The sequence below is a fragment of the Podarcis liolepis genome, assembly GCF_965112155.1.
Source record: "Podarcis liolepis genome assembly, chromosome: 11".
In the NCBI taxonomy this organism is placed as follows: Eukaryota; Metazoa; Chordata; class Lepidosauria; order Squamata; family Lacertidae; genus Podarcis; species Podarcis liolepis.
In genome coordinates, this window is record NC_139565.1 from 53,526,171 (window position 1) to 53,551,842 (window position 25,672).

At 43.7% G+C, this 25,672-nt stretch overlaps 1 protein-coding gene across 3 annotated transcripts in view; it reads right to left on the reverse strand.

Moving 5' to 3' along the window:
* Positions 1-25,672, reverse strand: part of DCC (DCC netrin 1 receptor) — a gene marked incomplete at its 5' end in the record, with an annotated part of 945,448 nt that overhangs the window by 457,928 nt on the left and 461,848 nt on the right. For all 3 annotated transcript variants that reach the window (XM_083465695.1, XM_083465694.1, XM_083465696.1), the window contains 3 exons: positions 3,614-3,750; positions 4,085-4,235; positions 21,875-22,159. In XM_083465695.1, coding sequence (XP_083321821.1) covers positions 3,614-3,750; positions 4,085-4,235; positions 21,875-22,159 — 573 coding nt within the window. The remainder of the gene's footprint in view (positions 1-3,613; positions 3,751-4,084; positions 4,236-21,874; positions 22,160-25,672) is intronic.

Consider the following 25,672-nt stretch of genomic DNA (forward strand, 5'->3'; position numbering starts at 1 on the left):
GATGGGCAGGGGTCTCTTGGGTTTCATCTCTAGTTACCTAGAGATGTGAGGGACAGAACCTGGGACCTGTTGCATCTTGTCACAGAGCCATGACCCTTTCCTTTTCAGGTAAGCATTAGTAACCTGGGAAGAGAAACAAGAGAAATCTGCTGAACTCTTAGAAATCTGCTGAACATTTAGATTATGTGTCTAGAATTTATGGGAATAACCATAAAGCTTGGGAAGCAGGACCAAGCCCAAGTTACTTTGGTGCCTGGGGTTCAGGACAAGGTATTGCCCCCTGCCATTCCATGTACAGAATCCAACCAAACTAGCAGCTGAATCTTAGTTCAATACTGGCTGTGGTGAACTTTTCATAGAATAATAGAGGCCTTCCACGGACTATTTTTCAAAAATACTACAGTCAAATGAAATCGCGGGCAGGATTCGAGCTAAAAGCAGCAGCAGAAAAACGATAAAATAATTGTAAAAGAGGAGGAAGAAGAAGAAGAAGAGGAGAAGGAGTTTGGATTTGATATCCCGCTTTATCACTACCTGAAGGAATCTCAACGCGGCTAACATTCTCCTTTCCCTTCCTCCCCCACAACAAACACTCTGTGAGGTGAGTGGGGCTGAGAGACTTCAGAGAAGTGTGACTAGCCCAAGGTCACCCAGCAGCTGCATGTGGAGGAGCGGGGAAGCGAACCTGGTTCACCAGATTACAAATCTACTGCTCTTAACCACTACACCACACTGGCTCACTGGAACTTTGTGTAATAGATAAAGATATAATGCAGTAGAAAAGGTTTGAGTAAAAACACTGTGGAGTGGGGGTGGGTGGGAAGTCAATTTGTGGATGTAACTATTTGATATAAAGATTATTGTGAAAATGTTTGGAAAATTTAATAAAAAATTGTATTACAAAAAACAAAACAAAAAACCACCAACCAGGCTGTGGGATGACATCCTTGACAGTAGCTGAAAGCAGCAGGCTTGCTTAGGAGGTGTAGAGCAAGCTAGCTTTGGGGACTCAGGGGAAATGATGGAGAACTGTTGCCCCACCCACCTGCTGCCTGAGGCAGCTGTTTCACTCTGCCTAATGCTAGGGATGGCTCTGCCAGGAAACCAAGCAGCACATCAACACAGAACAATCCTAGGATGCAGACTCATGTGCAAGCTATAAGCCTCAGCAAGCAATCAGCAGTTAGAGGGAAGGGTTAGAAATATGAACCCTAACTAGCCAGGAAGTTGCTAGATGGTGATCATGGACAAACGTTGGGAAGCCAAGGGGCTAATGTTAAAGTTAGTAAGTATACAAGCATGGGGCCTAACTATAAGCACTGACAAGCTAGGAAACATTCAGATGGGGAGGAAGGATAAGCACCAGCAAGCTAGTCAGATATTAGATTAAGAGGAAGGATAAGCGCTAGCAAGTCAAGAAAGCACTTAGATGAGAAGGGTAGAAAAGCACCAGCATGGCAGTAAGCATTCAGATAAGACACAGCGATAAGCAAGAGCAACAAGTCAGGCAGCACTTTGAATGAGGAACAATAGACACACATGAAAGGATTGTGCGAACTAACACACACAGACCAATATGCCATCTACCCATTCTGAAAACACTATCCCTACCCTGAATCCATGCAATGGGGACTTTCTGGCGAGGCAGAAATATCCACAGATGCAGGGATATACTAGGATGTGAGCTGATATGCAATCTGGCCACACAGGTTCAGAAAAATCAGCCCGTGTGTTATGTACTGAGTTGAATAGGATCCAAAATGCAGCAGTCTGATTGGTCCTAGAACAATAGGATCCAAAATGCAGCAGTCTGATTGGTCCTAGAACAATAGGATCCAAAATGCAGCAGTCTGATTGGTCCTAGAACAATGCAGCAGTATGATTGCTCCGCAGGAGCCACCCAATCCAGCACCAGGTGGAAGTGAATCCACAACATGATTGGCCTACAGGAGAATGCCGGAATTAGCCAATCACGTGCAGCCCATTGTGTAAACAATGTATATAAAGCAGATATTATGGGGGAACTTCCATTCCTCCTCACCACTATGAGCTGAATAAAGAGCATGAAATCCACTCTCAACTCTGAGTATATTTCACCATGCAAAAGTTATATTTCTGCTTAGGGATGAATGCTATCCTGTTGAGTGTATAATGGCACATTTTGGCAAATCGTGTCCTCCTCCCAGATAGCACGTGCTGAGGTGAGATCATCAAGACTGCCCTCACTGCTGTTGTGGGTGGGAGCGATTGGTTAGCCACAACAACCCGATTGGTGGTCCCTCGGTTGCTGGGGTAATTCTGGCTGCCAATGGGATCGTTTCATGCATTAACCAAGGGACTTATACATACCGCTGCACGTTGCGTTTAGCTTCCTCTTTTCGCCTCGTGTATCAAATCACCCTCCCACCTTCCCTATATTTAGGGTTCATTATGACCTTGCTATGCCGCCGTGGGTCGTCTGTTTTGGGGACAGGGGCCCAGTAGGAATTTTCCCATTTGGCTGATTGGCTGGCACCAGTTGGGGTTCTCCTGCTGCATACCAAATCTTCACAACTACGTAAGGTTTGGCGGTTAGGCATTGGTTCAATGTGGTGTGGAGGAGATGTTGTCACACCTACCCCTCCAATGCGCAAAGGGTATTCTGTTAAAGGAATCCAGGGGCTCGCCTTGCTTTTGTCCAATCCCCATCCAGGGGTGAGGGCCACACCAGAGCCCCTGGGTGATCTTGAGTCTGAACCTGATCCAATGCTTCCCCAGGATGTTTCCCCTCACTGACCTCTGCTGGAGTCCAGTCGTCAGTGCTGCCCTGCCAAGGTCAGGTGCAACTAGCCATTCTGAAGGAAATCAGCCCTGAGTGCTCACTGGAAGGACAGATCCTGAAGCTGAGGCTCCAATACTTTGGCCACCTCACGAGAACAGAAGACTTTCTGGAAAAGACCCTGATGTTGGGAAAGACTGAGGGCAGAAGGAGAAGGGGACGAGATGGCTGGACAGTGTTCTCGAAGCTACCAGCATGAGTTTGACCAAACTGCGGGAGGCAGTGGAAGACAGGAGTGCCTGGTGTGCTCTGGACCATGGGGTCACAAAGAGTTGGACACGACTAAACAACAATAAAGGAACCCAACTAGCTCAACATAATGAGGAAGAAAGCCAACACAGGAAACTCATCTTATCCACAGAGCTAAAAAAATCACCCAACCACAGAGACAATATTTGGAATTCAATTTGAGAATAAACACAACTGAATGTTTTTCATGGCACTGTAGGCATGTGACGATGTCTTTCAACCTGACTGAGATTCATAAAGAAAACCCAATAATAACAAAGAAATCTGAGGGTGTTCCAGTTAATTTGCAAACCAGTCATTGTGATATAGCAAACAAGGAACAGGTTTTTGTTTTTTCACTTATCGGATTAGCCCTTGGAAGTATAAAGGTGGGGAGAAGATACAGTATAAGCCAGCATTTTTACGCCAGTGACATAGTCTAGACACTTTGTGTGAGCCTCCACAATAAATACCCATCTGGAAGCGCAGCAAATCCTTCTGCAGATGCAAAGGACTTTTTCAGACTGCAAAGGTCTCCGCAAAAGATACAGAATTCTCTGTACTCACCCAAAACAGATAGCTCAGCTGAAGCACTGCTGTTCTCCTCTCTGTAGGTGACCACACAAGTATACGTCCCAGAATCATCATCTGTTGCATTAGATATCAGTAAGTTACTGCCAGCCAGCAAGGAATACTTTTTGGACCTGGAATATCAGCAAGAAAACTTGGTTTAAAATAAAGAATTTTTAGGATGGCTTTGTTAGTTTTAGAAGGTTTACATCCCACCCTCTCCACTGTTCCCGGTAACTCACGTCAATTTAAAAAGAAATTATACAATATCATAAGCATGAATGATCGATTATATTCAGTGGGAGGGCTATTCACTCCTTCCCATGTGTAGGGGTCCAGCAGACTTATAATTTTCTCTCCTTTCAGCAATGGTTCCCACATGGGACAAAGCAGCTGGTCCAAAAGCGAGCAGCAGAATTCTAGATTTGCTCTTTCCAACGCATTGTTATAAACTGAGGAACGAGGTACCTGAATGGGATTCTTTCATCTCCTCGCAGCCACGTAAACGTTGGGGCTGGATAGCCAGAGACGCAGCATTCCAGCACAGCGTCTTTCCCTTCGACAACTACCACATTTGACGGTCTCTGCAGGAAAAATTGTTGCCTGTGCAAGCCGGGATCTACGAAAGGAAAAGGAATGGTTATTACTTAATAATCACACCATTTGTCTTAGGAGCAGCGGGGAGGAGTATTTAAATATTCTCAGTGGGAAATCTTCCGTTTCACTGCAAGAGAGAAAATACACACACACACACACACACACACACACACACACACACACACACACACTATAGAATAAGGGAGCAGAAAGACAGCAGAAAATGAAGTACAGGATAAACATTTGAATCCAGAGAAGTGAACAGCGATTTACATACTAAATGAAAGCGTAACGCTACAGAGTTTGACTCAGAAATAAGTCATACTGAGTTTAATGCAACTTACTACCAGGCACTGGTGTAGTGGTAAATTTTAAAATACAAGTGCATTATGACATTTCCCCATACCATAGGGGAATCCAGAAATGCAGGCTTCTGTAGAAATAAATGCTATGAAAAATCGTGACACTTTCATGGAGTCCCAGCATACGATAAACTTCCCAGCAGCATGGCTCCAGCCCCATGTATAGTTTCCTGGGAGTAAGTTTCATTGAGCTCAGTGATGCTTACGTCTGAATGTATGGATTAAACTTGCAAAACAAATTGAGCTTTAGCAAAAGATCTCCTGCCCACTGAAATGTAACCTTAAGCCTTTAATTAGAAATGCACACAAGCTTGCAAAGATTGCTATGACTTAAACTCTTAAGAGTTTATTTACTTGCCAGAGCAAGGAGACTCATCAGTAACCCCGGTGCTCCAACTGATGACATCACCACATTCTGCATTCCAGGTAAGTGGGTGCAGGATTGCAGCCTGATTCTAGGCTTAATGGGCAAATCCAGCAACTAAAGCTTTTGATGATTAATGAAGGGTAAATTTTAATTGGTGAGGTTGAGAGTTAATGCTATACTCGTGCATTTTGCAAAGCTGTGTTTTGGTTCTGGTGTTTTCCTCCAATAGGGAATGAAAAATAAAATATTAAATCTGATATTTCCTTTTTAACCATGAGTGCTAGTTGCCTCACAGTAGTTCCAGTTCCTAAAAAACAAATAAATAAATGAGGTTTGGTGAAATGCATATTTTAAGGGGGGGAGGAATTTCCCAAAAAGTTTCCATGGCTATGCAATTCAATATTTTTCACTTCGTTGACAGCCCGGATACTGAACACAGATCAGAGTTTAGAAAGTATAGTTCAGGGATGGCTCTTGCTCATAATAGAGAACTGTAGCAGTGTGCCTTACTGGTGAAGCCAGAGCACTGATTAAGAAATGTAATGTTAAGTGTCTTCACACCTTGCAGAGAAGAGGGGAATCCCTGAAAAACCACCATATATACTGGAAAGCAGAACACTGGATCTGGTACAGACTGGGAATTAGAAGTCATTTCAGATCCAAAGTGAGACACTTAAGAAGCTCCCCCACCCTACTTATTTTTGTTACCATCTGAACAGATTTGTTATGAGAACCAAACTTTATTTTGTTATCTCCCCATTGAACACACACACACACACACACACACACACACACACACACACGATTTAGCAGTAACCTACTGTATTTTTCGCCCTATAGGACGCACTTTTCCCCCTCCAAAAATGAAGGGGAAATGTGTGTGCGTCCTATGGGGCGAATGCAGGCTTTCGCTGAAGCCTGGAGAGCGAGAGGCGTCGGTGCGCACTGACCCCTCTCGCTCTCCAGGCTTCAGGAAGCTATCCGCAAGCCTTGCGCGCCCGGCGGGAGTTCCCGCGGGCTCGCCAGGCTTGCAGGCAGCAGCCTGCAGCCCGAAGCACGGGGCACCCTCCGGAGGACGCCCCATGCTTCGCGCAGGTGTCCGCAAGCCTTGCGCTCCCGGGGGAACTCCCCCCAGGCTCGCAAGGCTTGCGGATAGCAGCCTGTTTGGGGGGCTGGGGTCGGGGGAAGCTCAGGCTTCCCCCGCCCCAGCGCCACGGCTGGGGGGGGGGAAATATATTTTTTTATTCATTCCCCCCGCAAAAAAAATGAGGTGCGTCCTATGGGCCAGTGCGCCCTATAGGGCAAAAAATACAGTAACTCTGTGGTTCCATCCCCTATTTCCTTCGAATTTTCAAAAGTAGGCAAGCAATCATTCTAGACCCAGCAGTCACTACCATATTTTCTGTGAAGAAGTAGTTCAAAACAGAAGCATCTCGACCCCAGATGTATATCAGATCCCCCCTCCTGATTAACATAATGTGCTCTGTCATTATCATTAAAACTTTCCTGTTCCCTACATTGCCGATTGCCTAAATGAATGTACTTGCTATGCAAAAAACAAAACGAAACACTGAGAAAGGAGACAGAGAAGTAAAGCATCAACCCACAATTCTTTAATTAAATCAAGGATAGGCTTTACATCAGTATAATAAAACACTAGAAAGATTTGGAAGGTTTTTTAATGTGCAATCAAATTGAAGTGTAATAACAGGAGCCCTTTTTGTGTTCATTGAAAGGAGGAATTGTCTACTATTGTGTGAGAGGGCTGGGATATTTTATGGAATTTGGCTGTAACTACTCCAGATAAATGGATGATGCTTCACAAGGGAGACTGATTTGTCACTGCTTGCTTTGAGTCACACTGCACAGAACCATGAAAGTTGAAGGAGTCATTCAGAAGAACAATTTATTTTCCTAGAGAATTGCACCACCTTCTTTGTCACCCCGAATTACTTCCTGTTGGAGTGCATCAGGCAGTTTTGTTTAGCTGAAGGCAAACTACCATGCCACAATTGCAATTTCCACTGAAACATAATCAACAAATACCATGCATTAGGCTGGTGCAAATTTGATTCCATTGTTTTGCAAAGCAGCACTTTATCCTAGCGACCTAGCGAGGTTCCATTAATATGACACTGATGAGACAGAATGCCTCATACTCCCCATTCCTAAATATGATTAAAACGGAAAACCTACCATCTCCTGAATACTCCTGTATAAAGCCCAAAGCTCTCTAGTGGAGATCACTATGTGCAACTGGTTAAAATTGGAACTTAGTAACTTGCTCCTCAGTGCCTGTGAAACCCAGTGCCACCCTCCCGATTTGCAGATAGCTGCTGCTTGTTTGAGAAGCCACAGGGTGAACAGGGTGACTCCACCTGATCACCACTTCCGTACAGAACAGAGGGGATGGGTAGGATCATGACATATTAATTATGTTAATTAATTATGGAGGCAGGACGCTAGCAAGGATAAAAGGGCCTTTGGGAAAGGATTCAACTCTGTCGCGCAATCATCCTGATTCTTTGCTCCTAGACCAATAAAACAGAAAAGTCCCTGCAATCAATTCCAGAGCCTCGAAGTGTTTCTATTTTCCAGGGACAGTCCAGATTTACAGAAGCCATCCCGGTTTCTGATTTGATCCCAAAATGTCCTGCTTTTGCATAGGATGTCTCTATCTTCATCGGAGAAATGTTGGAGGGTATGGAATAGGACACCCCAGGGCTTTTTTTTCCAATCGAAATTCAACAGAACTCAGTACCAGTACCTCTCAGGTGGGCACCATTGCCATAAGAAGAAGAAGAAGAAGAAGAAGAAGAAGAAGAAGAAGAAGAAGAAGAAGAAGAATTTGGATTTAATAACATTGCTTAATAACAGGTGGAGACGAATCAGCGTATAGAGGGGAGGTCCAAAAAATATCTATATGGTGCCTAGGGAACAACTTGCACCTTAATATCAGCAAGACAAAGGAGATGGTGTTGGACTTTCAGAGGAAGAGAGAACTAGCTCCGCTGTACATCGGGGAGGGCTGTGTGGAGAGAGTCTCTTCCTTTAAATTCCTAGGAGTTTATCTCAGTGAAGACCTTACTTGGAAAATAAATACAACCCAGGTGGTTAAGAAAGCCCAACAGAGACTCCATGTCCTCAGAGTCTTGCGGAAGAACAATGTCAATCAACATCTGATGATCTCCTTCTACCGGTCCACAATAGAAAGTGTCCTTGCATACTGCATCACGGTTTGGTATGCTGGTTTGACATCATCTGATAGGAAGTGCCTATAGAGGGTGGTGAATACAGCACAAGATATTATAGGCTGTCCCATAAATCCACTGGATGAAATAGCAGAAGAACGTTGCCTCAGGAAAGTGAGGAAAATTCTCAGGGAAGATTTATACCCTGGCCGGCACTTTCTTGATCCCCTGCCCTCATGCAGAAGTTATAGAAGCATGATTAATCGCACCAACAGGGTAAAGAACAGCTTCTATCCGTGGGCTGTTAGGCTGCTGAATGAAAAGATAACAGCAGGGCAACTGACTTTCGGGTTTGGTGTGTGTGTGTGTGTCATTAAACGAGGGGAATTAAGACTAAGAGAGCTGAGTGGGGGGGGTGCTCGTGTAATCTCACTGTATACAAGTTGTACAAGTGACAATAAAGTATTTCAAATTCAATTTCAATTTGATATCCCGCTTTATCACTACCCGAAGGAGTCTCAAAGTGGCTAACATTCTCCTTTCCCTTCTTCCCCCACAACAAACACCCTGTGAGGTTAGTGGGGCTGAGAGACTTCAAAGAAGTGTGACTGGCCCAAGGTCACCCAGCAGCTGCATGTGGAGGAGCGGAGATGCAAACCCGGTTCCCCAGATTACGAGTCTATCACTCTTAACCACTACACCACACTGGCTCTCTAAGAGAACAAGGGAAGCGTTCATGATGAGTTCTGGCACCTCTTTTTCTAGAATAATAGCACTGGACATCCCTATTTTCACTGGAGAAATGTTGGATGGTATGCATTTCAAAATCTACAACAGATGAAAAGCACCAGCAAGGCAGGAGAAGAGAAGAAGAAGAGTTTGGATTTGATATCCCGCTTTATCACTAATCTCAAAGCGGCTAACATTCTCCTTTCCCTTCCTCCCCCACAACAAACACTCTGTGAGGTGAGTGAGGCTGAGAGACTTCAGAGAAGTGTGACTAGCCCAAGGTCACCCAGCAGCTGCATCTGGAGGAGCGGGGAATCAAACCCAGTTCACCAGATTAAGTGTCCACTGCTCTTAACCACTACACCAGGCTGAGGCAAGACCAGTGATATTATTTTAAAAGGCACAACACAGTTAGAGATGAGTGAGTTCCCTCCTGCTTCTCTTGGGTTGGCTGGAGAATATGACAAGCTCTTTATTTCTTTAAAGCATCTTCACCCTGATCTATCGACAAAAAGCCCCCCAGGATTATTTATATTTGTTAATTTGTAAAAAAAAAAAAAGATGGAAAATGGGGGGGGGGAAAGATGAAGATTTGTGTGCATCTTTAACAACCAAAAGGCAAAACAGGACTTTTCTTTTCTATCTTGTCAGGATGGAAATGTCAAATTGAATGCCTGGCTATTGGGCCTTGGGGGCTGTGTTGCTAATCCAACTAGGGAAGGAAACCTACTGTAAACCACGATAGAGAAATCCGTCATTAAAGCGATACTCATCTCTCAATTTATATAATGCATTAAGGTGTATAACCACAGTGCGAGCAACCTGTCTGGAGGTCTGACTCCCTCCCTACCCTGCTCTCATGATGGAAATTCAAGCCAGGCTCCACAAAGCCAACTAAATGATGTGATAAGGAACAGGATAAAGCAATAAGCAGGTAAAGGGATAATCAAATTCATACTGTGATCTCACTCAGAGAGTGTTTTCAAAAATGCATTATCAAATTTATGGCTGTTTTAACCAGAGGCAAGACAAAAATATTAGATTAACATTTTTATTTATTTATCTTTTGCATTAATCCAATCAAGCATGTTGAATTCATACTCCATGAACTCTGAAGTTAATGTTCACTGGAGCAAAGTCAGGCTCCTTTATTATTATTATTAACTGCTTGTTATTATTTTTTCCTTGTTTGTGAAGAAAAGGATACGCTCTGCTCTCTGTGGCGTGCAGGCTGGCCTTCCTGGCTCCAAGACAGGTTAGTTTGTAGTAATACCTCTTTCAATATAAACACATTTCACCATCCTGGAGCCGAGCACTGATCTACCTGATCCCATGGTGTCCAACCAGGTGTCAGTGAGAAGCCATGAAGCAGGGATGGGAAACGTCAAACCTGGAAACCTGCCTCTTCAGGCCTCTCTATGTGGCCACCGGAACTTTCTGCAAGTCACAGCCTATTGCCCCAACCCACTCCCCTCACTGGCCCTGTTGCAGGTTTTTCCAGTCAATAAAGACAGACATCGGGTTCTCCGAGGACGGACAGAATTTATTCACCTGTGCTGGGGCTGCAATGGGATATCTCCCGAAGGCTGAGCCCCTCCTCGTTCTCTGTAGCTTCCTTTTATAGTATGCGAAATATACTCAGAGTTGAGTGTGGATTTCATGCTCTTTTTTCAGCTTATAGTAGTGAGGAATGGAAGTTCCCCCGAAATGTCTGCTTTATATACATTATTTACACAATGGGCCCCATGTGATTGGCTAATTCAGGGATTCTCCTGTAGGCCAATCAGGTTGCGGATTCACTCCCACCTGGAGTTGGATTGGGTGGCTCCTGCAGACCAATCAGACTGCTGCATTCTGGATCCTATTGTTCTAGGACTGATAATAATAATAGAGTTGGATTGGGTGGCTCCTGCGGACCAATCAGACTGCTGCATTCTGGATCCTATTGTTCTAGGACCAATCAGACTGCTGCATTCTGAATCCTATTCAACTCAGTACAACTCAGTATGCAACAAACAACTTCTTACAGGCTTACTCAAGCAGGCAAAGAAAGCGCAACCATACTCATGTAGGCAAGAGAAACAGAACTTTTTAGCTTCCCCCTCCTCCTGTTCTATCTTCCCCAAACTACGACCATGTGCAGATTTTTTTGCCCAAACTGCAAACGTGCAAATTTAAAAACAGACACAGTTAGCTCAGGTGCGTGTCAGACTTCCCGGCATAGAAGACACCAGTTAGCTCATCTTCTTGCGACTGACTTTCTGGCATAAATGGCTTACACAGCGCTTTCTGCTAGTCTCCCAGAGTGTGGGCTATTGGGGGAGATATTGCCTCAGCCCTACATTTTCTCCCAGTTGTTTTTGCATGACTCATAAGTGCCCTTGAACTCTTGATAGTGCCGCTGGATGGAAGCTAGAGAAATGTGTGTGAGTTTGTGTACAAACTAGCCCATTGCTCAAAGCATGTGTGTTTTATGCCCTGCCCACTTTGCCTCTGACCACTCACATCACTCTCTAGAGCGCCTTGGAAGGTTGGCCAGAAAATAAATAAATAATAATATTAATTGTATCCCGCCCATCTGGCTGGGTTGCCCCAGCCACTATGGGTGGCTTCTAGCATATACAAAAACATAATAAAACATTAAACATTAAAAACTCCACTATACAAGGAATATGGTTTGAAAGGCTTCAACCTCTCTTCCCATAGAGGTAATGGTCCGCTCCCAGGGATAACAGGTCAAAAGGAAATTTGAGATGGGAAAGCTTAGTTGAATTTGGACCACTAAAGAGAAGAGAAATAGAAAAGAATAAAGAAAGAAAGAATGGACAGAAAGATTGCTAAGGCCAGATAGTTGTTGAAGATGCATGTCTTTGAGCATCATAATTTTCATCAAAAGAGCCAGGTCGAGTATGCCGACTGATTTCGTATTTTTTCAAGTGTTCCTCACCTGTGGAGCATCACATGTTCCCTCACTTTAAGTTCTGACATAATTTCCTGCCATTCATCAAGTGTGAATGTAGTGCTAGCCTCTCAGGACCTCACTAGCACTTGCCTAACATAATTCCTTCCCTTTGGACACTGGGTAAACACCTACACACAGCATTATGCTTTGGTGCCTCAAGAACATGGGGAGGGAGCTGGATAATGCCCGTGGACCAGAATCTTATCTCCACCACCTCCATAGGCCAAGCTTGCCATGTGGGTGCAAACAGCTGCCAGTTGCCTGACATTAGAATGACACCCGGTGAACCATTTTTGCCCATGTGGTCAATACATCCACATCTATTCAAGCTTTCCTTGAAGTACAACTTGGCCACATCATCATTAAACTGTTTTACCTTGCATTTTATTTCGTATATACTATATTGTGAGTAGCTTTGAAAAGTTGTTCACCTTTGCCTGTAAACCACGAGGCTCCTTTGTTTCTGGACCTGTCATGCTGACAAGTTCTTGCCGTAGGTTTGCAACTTATAAAAGAGGCAGAGCACGTGGGAGGGGAAAGGGTGGGGGGCAGAAATCATCATTTTTAACTGTTATGCTATTTTAATGAGCTTGTTTATTATACATTTTAATTATGGATGTTTTAATGAAATTGTTCTACTATGTGCTTTAATTATGGGTAGTTATATTTTTATAATTCAGTTTTGCTTACTATTCTGCTGTTGGCTTTTGCATGTTTGTGAACTGCCTTGGTATTTCTTCTCAGAATGAGGTGATATTATTATTAGTAGTAGTAGTAGTAGTAGTAGTAGTAGTAGTAGTATATAGTGGAGTCTCTGCTTTGCACATGGGACGCGGGTGGCACTGTGCATTAAACTGCAGAGACTAGGGCTTGCCAATCAGAAGGTCGGCGGTTCGAATCCCCATGATGGGGTGAGCTCCCGTTGCTCGATCCTTGCTCCTGCCAACCTAGCAGTTCGAAAGCATGCCGAGTGCAAGTAGATAAATAGGTACTGCTCCGGTGGGAAGGTAAACGGCATTTCCGTGCACTGCTCTGGTTCACCAGAAGCGACTTAGTCATGCTGGCCACATGACCCGGAAGCTGTACGCTGGTTCCCTCGGCCAATAAAGCGAGATGAGTGCCGCAACCCCAGAGTCATCTGTGACTGGACCTAATGGTCAGGGGTCCCTTTACCTTTACCTGCTTTGCACACGTTCAATTCTTGGCATCTCCCCATAGGAATGGGAATGTGCCCTGCCTGAATCTCTGAGCAGTAGCTGCCAATCAGTGTAGACTATACTGAGTAAGACTGAACAATGATCTGACTCAGCATAAGGCAGCTTCCTATATCTCTATGAATCTGAGAACACCTCAATCTGCTGGAAGGCAGAACTTGCACATAACATATGCTGTATGTTGTTTTCATTTGCTGGATTGATTCCATATGTTCCTTGCCCTTGGACCACACGGTGAAGGCCGGGTCATTAGTATTCATAATACATGAATTGAAAATGTAACAAGCCTAGGAAGGAAGGAAGGAAGAGAGAAGCCTTTGCTGCTTATCACTGAAGTGCATTTGGTGGTTTTAAATATTTTAAGTCTCTTACACAGGCAAAGAATGCATAGCAAGATCTTCACATTATCCCATGTTTAGTGCGTGTGTGTGTGTTTTCTCCCTCATACACTGCAGAGTGGACTTGCAGCGAATAAGCAGGACTCATTCCATCAACTCCACTGAAAGGCCCAGGCCCAGTAAGATATCTCTCCTTCAGCTGTCATCTGCCAGCAGGCTGAAGTCACGGAAGCGACGGAAAGGAGAGGGCCATCCGAACAGCACTGCTGAAAGACGAACTCCACTGAGTTCCTTCTGTCTTTGAACGGCTTCCATTCCAGCTGACTTTAGAACTACTATTGGTAATCAATTCCCCCCTTCCTTTCTCACCATCCTCCCATTTTATGTAATGTCTTTCAGTTTGTAAACACATAGTGTTATAATTTATTTACATTCATTCATTCATTCATTTGTCTTTTTATTTATTTCCAATGTTTATACGCCACCCAACGACATGTGCCCTCTGGGAGGCTCACAAGTAAATACTAAAAAAAAAAAGGAAAGGAAAGGAAAGGAAACTATAATCTCACCCAGAATCAGACCAGCAACAGAAAATAACATCCATAAAATACATGTATAAAAAGCAGGGGAGAGAGAGACTGAAAATGCATGCACTTGGCACCTAAAAAGGTCATCAAGTGGGCACTAGGAAGACCACTCTGGGGTACCAATACTGAAAAGGTCCTCTCTCTAGTAACCTAATCATTTGTTTCAGTTTGTCCTCACACTGTCCTGCATCCATTTGTGAAACAACTGGCAGAGGGGAAGTTCACAGCCACGAAACAATTTATATGTTTTGTTATCAAATTGTATGTGAGCTCAGTGAACAGCAGCATAAAAATTATCTGATCTAAGAAGTCATCCTCCAAATGTTGCTAAATACAGCTCCCATCAGGCCCAGCCAGCATGGCCAACTGACATGGTTGATGGCAGCTGTAGTTCAGTAACATCTGGAAAACCAAAAGTTCCCCACACCTGCTCTAGAAGATACCATTGACAGTGATTTGGGATTTTATGGAAACAGTAGTGATTGGTTGAGCTGTCCTGATGTCACAGGCAAGGTGCTGGGTAAGCAGTATCATGGCCCTAGCCATGAATGAAACCCAAGGCTCAAAACCATAGAAACTACCTGAAAAAGGCAACCAGTTTTGTTGATACTTAACCCAAGGTGATAGCTATGAACCTGACTCTGAGTCATCACACCTGTAATGGGAATTGGGGTTGCTTGTGCGTAAACTGCAAACTGCTCCAAGCTGGTTGTATAGCTAAACCTTTCCCTGGTTTGACAGCCCTTACAACGCGACTGTCTCAGTCACTGGCAGAATCCGTCAGTAGGCGTTTCCTAAACTTCTTCCAACATAAAAGTTCCTTGACTCCAAGTCTCCGCCTAGATTCTCTGCGCGGAAGCTTTCTGCGCAGCGTAGGCGTGCCAAGTGGAGGTCCTGTGCTCTCTCCGCTGATCTCACTGGAAGAGTCTCGGAGCCTTCCCTCCGCAGTACTCTCAGCCTCCCCTTTCTTCCTGGTGTCCCCTGGATTTCCTTCCCCAGTGGAAGCTCTCTCTCTCTCCTTGCTGGTTCCCTCCCCCGCATCATTGGGGAGCCTTACCTCTCCTCTTGCCTCTGATGTCAGTTCCCTGACAACACCCATGGACTTATTTGAACTTATGTGAACCACAGAACCACATCCTCAAGAATGATTCAGCTGGGCACACTCCTGTCTCATGGTGCATCAAGAATCCACCAAGAGACAAAAAGTCTTTGCTTCCAAGGCTGGGCAGCATCCCTGCAGTGCCTCAGGTGGTGAAGATAGACCCTGAGAGGGGTACCCAAGAAGCTGCCTTATACTGAATCTGATCATTGGTTCACCCAGCTCAGCACTGTCTACACTAGTGGTCTCAAACTTGGGTCTCCAGCTGTTGCTGCACTAAACTCCCATCATTCCTGAACACTGGTCCTGCTAGCTAGGGATGTTGTAGTCCAACAATAGCTGGAAACCCAAATCTGAGAAACACTGGTCTACACTGACTGGCAGCAGCTCCCTGGGGTTTCAGGCAGAGTCTCTCCCACCACAGCTGGGGATGCTGGTGGAGATTCATGGCAGCTGTTTAACTCCTGAGCTGTGCACTCTGTAAGACCTCAGCTAAGCCATGTCTCTGGCAGAGGTGTTCAGATCTAAGGCAGGGGAAGAGAAAACAGGAGGCCGACAGAAAGTGTTGAGGGGAATCGAAAACAATAGGAAGGGCCTCATTAAACACACAGACACACACACACACACACACACACACAGGCAAGGCAAGGAGTCCTGGACAAAAGATGAAATCCTGAGAAGCAAAGATAAACCAGAAGCGAGAGTGGGGCAGTTAGGAAGTATGTGGGTTTCAGATGTGAAGAGGGTTGACTTTTTTGAAATAGCCAGAAAAACACCCAGCAACAGGCTCCTTGTTCTTTTTGATTGCTTTCCAAGCCTGCGCATTGCAAAGTGAATCAAAGCAAACAATAAAGTCCTACATTTGTCAGGTAACCTTTTGGGCGATACCTCCGCCAACCATCGCATCAAAGCACACAGAGTTCAGTCTGCTGTGGAACCTCTGGATATCATCTCCTTCTTCAAATAGATTCAGCTCCAAATTACATGACACCCTTAAGCCTCTTGCTGTGACTCAGGCCGGTGCTTCGCATATCTTAAGCAAAGAACAGCAATCCTATCAATCTCAGATTGATCACACAGGTGCAAATTTCTTTAATTGGCAGTGGACAAAACCCTCACCTGGCCACAGGCCAACGTGCTCTGTGTAGACAGAGTGAAAGTCCGCTCTTTCCCGACAGCTATTCATTCTGGCTCTTATAACTCTATTATTCTTGTGAGTTCATGGAGCAATTTCATCCCAAAGTGACTCACTGCCAAAGGATGTGTGGTCATGTCTGTGTTTCTTTTCGTTCACCTATCTTGTCATTCAGAGTGAATAATGCTTGTATGGGAACAAAGTTCTAGGGATGGTTGTGGAATCCTATTTAGAACTGACAGCAAAAAAGGGGAGGGGGACCTAAAGTTATGGCGAACTTGGGAGTTGTTTCTCAGGGAGATTCATCAAGTGAAATGTCTAGTTCACATGGGCTATGGGTTGATCCCAAATAAGTCATATTCAGAGTGGACCTTCTGAGATTGATGGGTGTGACTCCCTAGATTCCATTGGGTATGACTGAGTTGAATGCAGCCTTAAGAAAGGAGGGTTGGAAGGACTATGTACCCAAGCTCATTGCTTAAGAACATAAGAAGAGACTGTGTGATCAGGCCAATAGCTCACTTGCTCCAGCATCCTGTTTTCACAGTGGCCGACCAGATGCCTGTGGGAAGTCTGCAAGCTGGAAAGGAACGTTGCAGTGCTCTGCTCACCTTCAACTGGTATTCAGAAGTATGAAGCCTCTGACAGTGGAGGTAGAACATAGTTATCATAGCTAGTAGCCACTGATAACCCTATCCTCCCTGGATCTGTATGAGCATCACTTAAAGCCATCCAAGTGTGGGGCTTGCTCAAATATTAAGCAATATCAAACTGGATCTTTTCTGTTCACAGATGGGAGAAACTGGGGCAGGGTATTTTATTTCATATTCTCCAGAGAAAGGCTGATTTTTTCCTACTGTTCAGGAGGAGCTTGATGACAAAAAAGCAGCAGCAGTGGCAGCAACCACCACCAGAGAATTCTTTTCAGAGAAGTGTCAGCTCAGTCCCACAGAAAACTTCAGGATGTTTATGCTTCAGATAGATAGACAGATAGCTAAGAAGACAGGAGCTGGTCCTACACTCAAGTAGGACCCTGGTAGAGACACATGCCCAACTGGCATGTTCCCTCCCTCCTGGTTGATCGTTCAGGAGCTTCATTAGCTTTCTTCAGCCCGAATATCACAGCAAGCAATGCCAACAGACATCGGCACACTTAGGGATCCACAGAGTCTTCGCAGTTGCGTAACAGACCTCAACAACTCAGCATTTTGGCTAATCTACTTTATTTACATATAAACACACACGGAGCACTGCAACATGGCTCCCTTTCTCTCTAGTATCAGACAGCAAAGAGAAAAAGAACAAAGGACAATATAGTGGTACCTCGGGTTAAGTACTTAATTCGTTCTGTAGGACAGAAGTGTGGGTTTGGTATTGGAGGGGATTTTACAAACCTGCCTAACATTCTCATTGGGAGGAAACCTAGGAGCTCTAGTGAAAAGCCTCCACTGGTTACAATATCCAAATATTGTGGGGTTGATTATACACACACACACACACACACACACACAGTGGTACCTCAGGTTAAGTACTTAATTCATTCTGGAGGTCCGTTCTTAACCTGAAACTGTTCTTAACCTGAAGCACCACTTTAGCTAATGGGGCCTCCCACTGCTGCTGCGCCGCTGGAGCCCGATTTCTGTTCTCATCCTGAAGCAAAGTTCTTAACCTGAAGCACTATTTCTGGGTTAGTGGAGTCTGTAACCTGAAGCGTATGTAACCTGAAGCGTATGTAACCCGAGGTACCACTGTGTATATATATATATAGAGAGAGAGAGAGAGAGCGCGCCAGGCAGTGCCCGCGGGTCTCAAACCGCTGGAAGCGATAATAATAATAATAATAATAATAATAATAATAATAATAATAATAATAATTAGGGGATCTAAGCAATGCTTTGGTCGATGGAACTGCTGGGCTGAGCTGGCTCATCCAAATATTGTTTTATAAAGGGAAGTTAGTTCGGTCTAATTAAAAAGTTGCCCAAATAAGCATCTCAGTTTCATAAAATCCCATTAAAGCAATTTATTAATCAACTGAACCAATTCCATACATTTCAAGATGACTTTCAGATATAGTTTGTTATTAGAACATTCAAAATCACCTACCATGGGATTAATGCATCTATTGAGTGAATGGCAAACATATCCAGGGGTCCCGTCCCAGCCTTTGTCTTCTTTGCAATGTAAGAAGGTATGCAATCAGTTGTGATTAGGTATCAGAAGCAAAATAGGACAGACTTCGTGTCACACCAGCTGACACTGCTTGCTATTGGCTCAGTAAAGAGACTGGCAGTCTCCATGGTCTGGCTTGAAAAACATGGCAGCCAAGAAGGGCCATGGTAACTGCCTAAGAACCCCCATACAAAATACTATTAATATCAATGTTCATTGTAATGGAGATTTTCTTGATGGATTGGTTATGCTGCCCATAGAGCAGAAAGTCTAAAAATGTGCTGTTAGTAGACAGTAGAAAAATGCTTGTTGCAGTATGTGTGTTAGTGGGAGTCAAGTTCTAAGTCAATTAGTTAGTGAGGAAAGAGCTAGCTCATTCTTGAGATGTACCTGGCTGAATCTGGTGACTTCCTCATAAGTATTACTGGGCAGATTAGGTACATATCTTTCTGTTTAAAGGGCTCAGATTACATCATGGGACAGGAGTCATTGGTCATTTTCAGGAAGAAGTGGGTCCTTGTGGAGCTGCAGAGTTATTGGAACAGTTTGAGAAGAGCTCATCTGAGAAGAAGACTTGGGGAATTGTCAGACTTCAGGACTCAGAGTTGTGGCAGGACTCTCTGCAAATTGACTTAGAACTTGGATGTGGACTTTGTTCAGCAAGGACTTTGAAGTACAGAAACCTCTCTGGAGCCAGACAGGAGAAAAGCCTTTGTGTACCCTGTATGTAGTGTGTAAATATAGAGCGTGTGTTTTGTGTGTGCCAAGTAAAACAACTCTGCTTTAATGCTCTGTTTTGTGCTGGTGAGCTTAACCACTTTCTTGAACCTCCCATGACACACACAAACACAGAGCAAGATTTATAGGGTGATTATAAACACACGCACTGTGGGGTGTGTGTAATGTCTTTCTGTAAGGTATTAAAAAAATAGACTTTCGTTATGCAGGGTCGCTATAACTGAGACATGTCTCAGAGAATTTATTCAGCCTAATGATGATGCCTTTGTACTTAAAAGCTAAAGCGGTTCTCCTGAATGGGAATGAAGTCTTCCAGTGCTGACTGGGACCCGGGGTGCTTTATGTGGTGTTTAAGGAGCTGTGAAGTTTTAATTTCTGCTCATCTAATGTAGCTGTTGCTTAACAACCATCAAGCTCTTTATATGCAAAGCCTGTTGTTGTCTTGTTCTGGTTTTATTTTGTTTTGTTGGGGGTGTTTTTTGTAGATGGAATGGCAATTTTATTTTATTGTTCTTAATGCTGCTTTGTATCCATCTCATCCCCTCTCCCTCCCCCATCCCCATTAACACCTTTATGCATAGAAGTGAATCATCTAAAAAGCCAATTGACTCCAGAATGTTAAACAAGAAATAGACTAACAAGGTTTTCTTCATTTTTGCTCCATTGATTGCCTTGGAATTGTCTCTGAATTGTAATTCTTTCCATTAGGAGTGAAGAGACAAAGGAGAAAAGACTCGAGGAAAACAAAAATTGGAAAAGGCTCATTGTCATCTTCCGCTAATGATGATGCAATATCGTTAGTAATAAATGGGGGGAAATAGTTACACAAAAGAGCTGCACGGTCCTCAGTTATTTGTTTGCTTTCTTTAAAAAAACACCTGTATGAAAAGCTTTTAAAAATTGAGGTAATTGAAAATAATGCATCAGTGGCAGGTTGAACCTCCATCCCATGGAGCAAATTAGGTCCTTCAAACCTTCCCATTTGGCCCACAAGGCCCATCTGTGGGGACTTTAAAGGGGTTCCCTGTAACTGTCAATCAGCTGACCAGCAGTTTAGATGGAGCCTCTTTGAAGGCATCCTCCCAGCACCAATCAGTTGATTGGCAAGCTTCTTTGAATTTTGACAGGTGTCATTTTCTGGGTGTCATTATGACATCAGTGATTGACAAGAGGGTAGTCACACCTATATGTCACATTTGGGTGATGGGTGAGGTTGGGATTTGTCCAGTTGGCCATATCAAGTTCCCTAGGCCTCTCTTAGTTTCTGTTTTCTTCCTATGCCTGAAAATATTCCTCTAGTCCTGAAAGCATGTTGGCCCACCACTGATATTTCTCCTCAAGTCTTGGAAGTGTCAATTCAGATTGCCTGGTCCAAATGACATTTCTCAGCCCTGAAGAAGTGAGGGGCATTTCAAATGAAGTTAGCTAGTGCATTGAAAACCATTGCTCTTTGGGGAAACCCGTCAGAAAACAAAGCAGAAGTCTGAAACTGTCAAACTTTACTTCTCTCAGATAAAAGCATCCTATATTTCAGAGTTTATTTAGCAAGGACAGGGATGGATGAATCTGTCACTTTCAGTTTCTTTCAGATTCTTATTTTTCCCAGTCTTCAACTCAGTACCAAGTAGATTTGAATTCCATTTCTGTATCAACTCACGAAGTTTACTTTTCTTTTTTAAAAAGACTATTCAAAACTTTTGCATTTTGTGTACATTTCTCTGAATGTCTGCAGTTTTAGAAACACCTTTGCCCAATATTAACCTTTTTGCAGGCAAATTCCCCATAATAGGATGTAGTTTTGTACATTGTCCTCACAAATGCATGCACTTTGGTGCACACATTTTGGATGGAGAACTGCACCAAAGAGCTCTGAGAAGTGTGAATTTCCAAGGGTAGCTGTGCTTCTGTTTCATTTATAGGTTCAGGAAGCACAAAACATGTACCAGTGTTGCTATGCCAGATTTGGAGAGAAGAACCCCTGCCAACTATTTCTGTGGCATATTTGCTTCACAAGGTAAGTTTGCCCCAGGCACCTCTCAAAGCTATTCTACAAGCAACCAGACCATTAATACCCCTTTAAGCAGAAGGTACTGAAGCAAAGTGAATGGCAGTGCCAAGGTTACTCAAAATTCAGGCAGAAGTGGGGATTAAATCCAATATCATACACTCCCTCATTTGGACCACATTGACTCTTCCCAATAATATATCGTATACTGAGTAACAATATTTTCTTATCTGCATCAAATGGATCTGCGGTTTTTGTTTTTGATTGTTTTTACACCAGGACTTCAAAATTATATTTATTTGTAGTAGGTCAGCACAAAGCCCGCTACCCCACCTTGACCACATAGTGGTTCAGAAATGAAGACGAAAATGGAATAGTTTCAGGGTCCCATGAGAAGCTGGGAAATAGATTCAAAGGCTGCAGTTGAGAACACCATATATTGGTTGGTTGGTTCTTCTTGAAGCAAGACATTTCCCCTCCCCCCAGTGCTCTGGGAAGGTATTCATGGGATTTGCTTTTGTAAAGGTCACATTTACATGTTGCATGCTCTGCCCTTGTGAAGAGACCACAGTGGCAGAAAACAGGCACATAAGCTCGTAATACTTACAATTTAAATTGCAAAAAAAGGTCAATTTTCACGGGTTCACTTCTAAAGGTATTCACATATTGGTGGGTAAATTTGCATTGCAAACCAGATATAATCAGACTTCAATGCCATAACTTTAATGAGTGATTTTACATATATTTTTTAAAGCTTCTTACCTGACAAAACTCTGACTTCTGCCTCGTTTCCAGTTCTTGAACTGGCAGGGTTTTTTGCAAGGCATCTATAGATCCCACCATCCCCTGCTTGAATTCTGCTAATTTGTAAAGATCCAGAAGGCAGAACTGCCACACGGGTATCACCAGGATTCAAAACCAGATCTTCTTGGTTCCTTTGCCAGTGGATGGTTGGCATCGGTTCCCCTACGACTTCGCATTTTAACAGAACAGTGTCTCCTGTAAATGCTGTGACGGAGTCTGTCTGGGATAGAAACCTCAACGGACCTGTGGAAACAGAAACAAAACACCAGTTGAAAAGAAGATCTAAAATGCAGAGGTGTATTTCCCTCTTGTTTCCCGCTGGTTTAGTTTCACTTAATTGCTCTTCGTCTAAATTAGGTTAACCTATTTACTTTGTACCATATTTTTTGAATGAAACTATGGCTCAGAAGTAGTTTATGAACAATATCCATCAAGATGCAAGGCAGCTGTGAAAAAGGTGAATTCCATATTAGGGAGCATTTTTAAAATGCAATGAAAATAAGACTACCAAGTAATTATTGTAGAAGTGGGGTAGGAAAGCTGGGAAGAAAAAAATCAAATTTGATAACCAATGTGCCCCTTTGGTTTCAGATAGCACATGGGTAGACAAGTCTAAAAAGCCTGAGACACAAATTTTTCACAGCCCACTAGCGTCTATGGTGGCTCATTTACCCAAAGTAATGCATTCAGTGTTAGCTCTGGAAGTATATACTTTGATTCTGACCAAACCAAGCTTCCTAGAGTACAATATACACCAGGAAGCTAACTTTGGTCAGTATAGACTCAAGCACACTCAACTCTATAGAGACTGTGATCTACTCCCAGTATAATAAAACTGGCAATGATCTACCCATTGTCATTGCCCATAGTTGTTGAGCTTTTTTCAGGAGGATTACATAAAATCAATCTCCTGACACTCCAATGCCCTCCATCCTTCCTCCACTCTGAAGCAGGCTCAGTGATTACAAACTTTCACAATGCATAGCACAGGGTGCGGGGAACATCACGATTGCTCAGTGTGGTGTAGTGGTTAAGAGTGGTAGTCTCGTAATCTGGGGAACCGGGTTTGCGTCTCCGCTTCTCCACATGCAGCTGCTGGGTGACCTTGGGCCAGTCACACTTCTTTGAAATCTCTCAGCCTCACTCACTTCACAGAGTGTTTGTTGTGGGGGAGGAAGGGAAAGGAGAATGTTAGCTGCTTTGAGACTCCTTAAAAAGGAGTGAAAGGCAGGATATCAAATCCAAACTCCTCTTCTTCTTCTTCTTCTTCATGAGAAAGCAGGCAATCACTTTTTTTACTCACACGATCAACCTGGAGCACCCCAACAGTTGACCTGTTGATTGCAGTCAACTGGTTGGACATTGCTGGTATAGAGTATACACTTCCAGAGTTACCATCTTGGCTAAATTGCATGAAGTCTCTTTAATAGTCATTATAAGATGGCACTGGACACCCCTGTACCTTTCAAGAGTTAATTGCACTTTCTCGTCTTCATGCTGGAGAGGACATAAGCTTAATGGAATGCTTCTCCACATGTAGTGGGAGTGTACATTGCTTAAAGATTTCTAGACCCATTTCCCCCCGCTACCATTCACCATTACAAGGCAACATCTTGTACCCGAACCCATGCTAGCCTTGATGTTGATGAAAAATATCTATCAATCCAATGGTCAAGCATAAAGAGTTGAACTTCTTTCTAATGACAGCAATGAGGCAAACCATTGTTTCCAACTAGAAAAAGCACCACCTTCCACCACAGAAACCTGGATCCAATATGTGTGGAAGGTAGCATTTAAGGAGCGCTTAATTCATAATAATAGGGTGACAAGAGGGGTAACAAAGAAAGATGGGTTTGACTCTGTATGGTCTCAATTTATATCATTTATTAAAAATAGTACAGTAATCTCCCTTCTGTCACATCAGCCACTATGGAGAATTGTCTTAATGCTTAAGATTGAAGTATACCCTGTGGATGTGAGCTGAATTTGTAATGTAAGATTTTCCATGTTTGTTTTGATGCCATACAAGACTTGATATTGGCACATGTATTATTTGTCTTGGAAAACAACACTTTGTCAATCAAAAGTGTGTTTTCGAAACCATAGGATACATAATAAAAAAACACAAAAGCTATTTCGCCAAGAGGTTCTTTATACTGAAGATTGGAGTGGAGAGCCAATGTGGTGTAAAGTGTTGGGAAAGGACCCAGGAGAAGAGGATTCCAATCTCCACTCAGTCATGAAGCCAACTGGGTGACCTCGGGCCAGTCACAATCCCTCAGCATAACGTAGCTCAAAAGGGATAATTATGTATGCCACCTTGCCTCTTGGAGGAATGCAATACTAAATAAGTATAAGTCAGGAAATGGGGCATTCTGGCAAACCTTAACACAAGTGTCTTTTTTATTTTACTGAACTACAATATTCGAATACAGGTATATGGATAGCAATCAGCTTCCGTATTCAAAGCCTGCATACCTCTGTGTAATGAGGCAAGGAACAGGAGACGGCTGTTGCCCTTCTACCCTGCTTATGGTCTTCTCAAAAGCATCTGATAAGCTATTTTTGGAAAACAGGGTGCTATAAAACTAGATGGGCCTGTGCTCCATTGTAGGTGGCCACTTCTCGTGTGTGCTCTTTGTGTCCTTCTGGAGCGATCTGCAGAAGAGGAAGCTCATACAACCCTCCACATGGTCCTCACATCTGAAGCTTGTGTCAATCCCTGTAGAAGAAACATGTACCTCGGGTTAAGAACTTACTTCGTTCTGGAGGTCCATTCTTAACCTGAAACTGTTCTTAACCTGAAGCACCACTTTAGCTAATGGGGCCTCCTGCTTCCGTTGTGCAATTTCTGTTCTCATCCTGAAGCCAAGTTCTTACCCCGAGGTATTATTTCTGGGTTAGCAGAGTCTGTAACCTGAAGCATCTGTAACCTGAAGCGTCTGTAACTCGAGGTACCACTGTACGTCTCCCTTCAGGTGTTACTGGAGGAGGCCTCAATCTTAGGAAAAGAACACATGCTTTGCATGCAGAAAGTTCAATTCCTGACATCTTCAGGAAAGACTAGGAATATGCCCCACCAAAAACCCTGCAGAGCCACTGCCAGGGACTGAGAACCTTTGGCCGCCAGACGTTGTTAGATTACAACTCTGCTCTAGAAAGCATGGTTAATGGTCAGGGATGATGGGAACTGTAGTCCAGCAACATCTGGAGTGCAACACATTCCCTGGTGTAGACAGTACTGAATTAAACTGACCAATTCTCTGACTTGGCTAAAGGCAGCTTCCTATGTACCGCCGTGCTCTGGAATTGCAAAATCCAGAAATTTGACTTGCTCATGGTTCATCTGAGCCTCATCCTCCAACTCCTCCCCCCCCCCCTTTTTGACTTTTTTTTTCTGCAGCATTTGCTCTGTTAATTGATGCAACTGTCAAGACAAAGTCTTCCACAGCTCAACTTCACATTGTGTCTTTGTCCCTTCAGGGAAGATTGTCTCCTAACCAGGGTCTCGGAGAATAGTACACCTGCTTTTAAATTCTAATCGGGAAATGGCACGCAAGCCTGATTTGCCCTACGGCCTGGTTGGCAGCCTATCAAGATCCCCATCTTCCCCCTACAGAAGGCCTAATTATTAAGTAATTAAAGTTCATTTAATAAAAAAGGGCTTATCATTTGGGGGACAGACCTTGGGGTCTGGAGCATGTGTGTGACTGTTAAATATTCAGCAATTTAGTAGCAGTCGGTGCAATCCCCCAA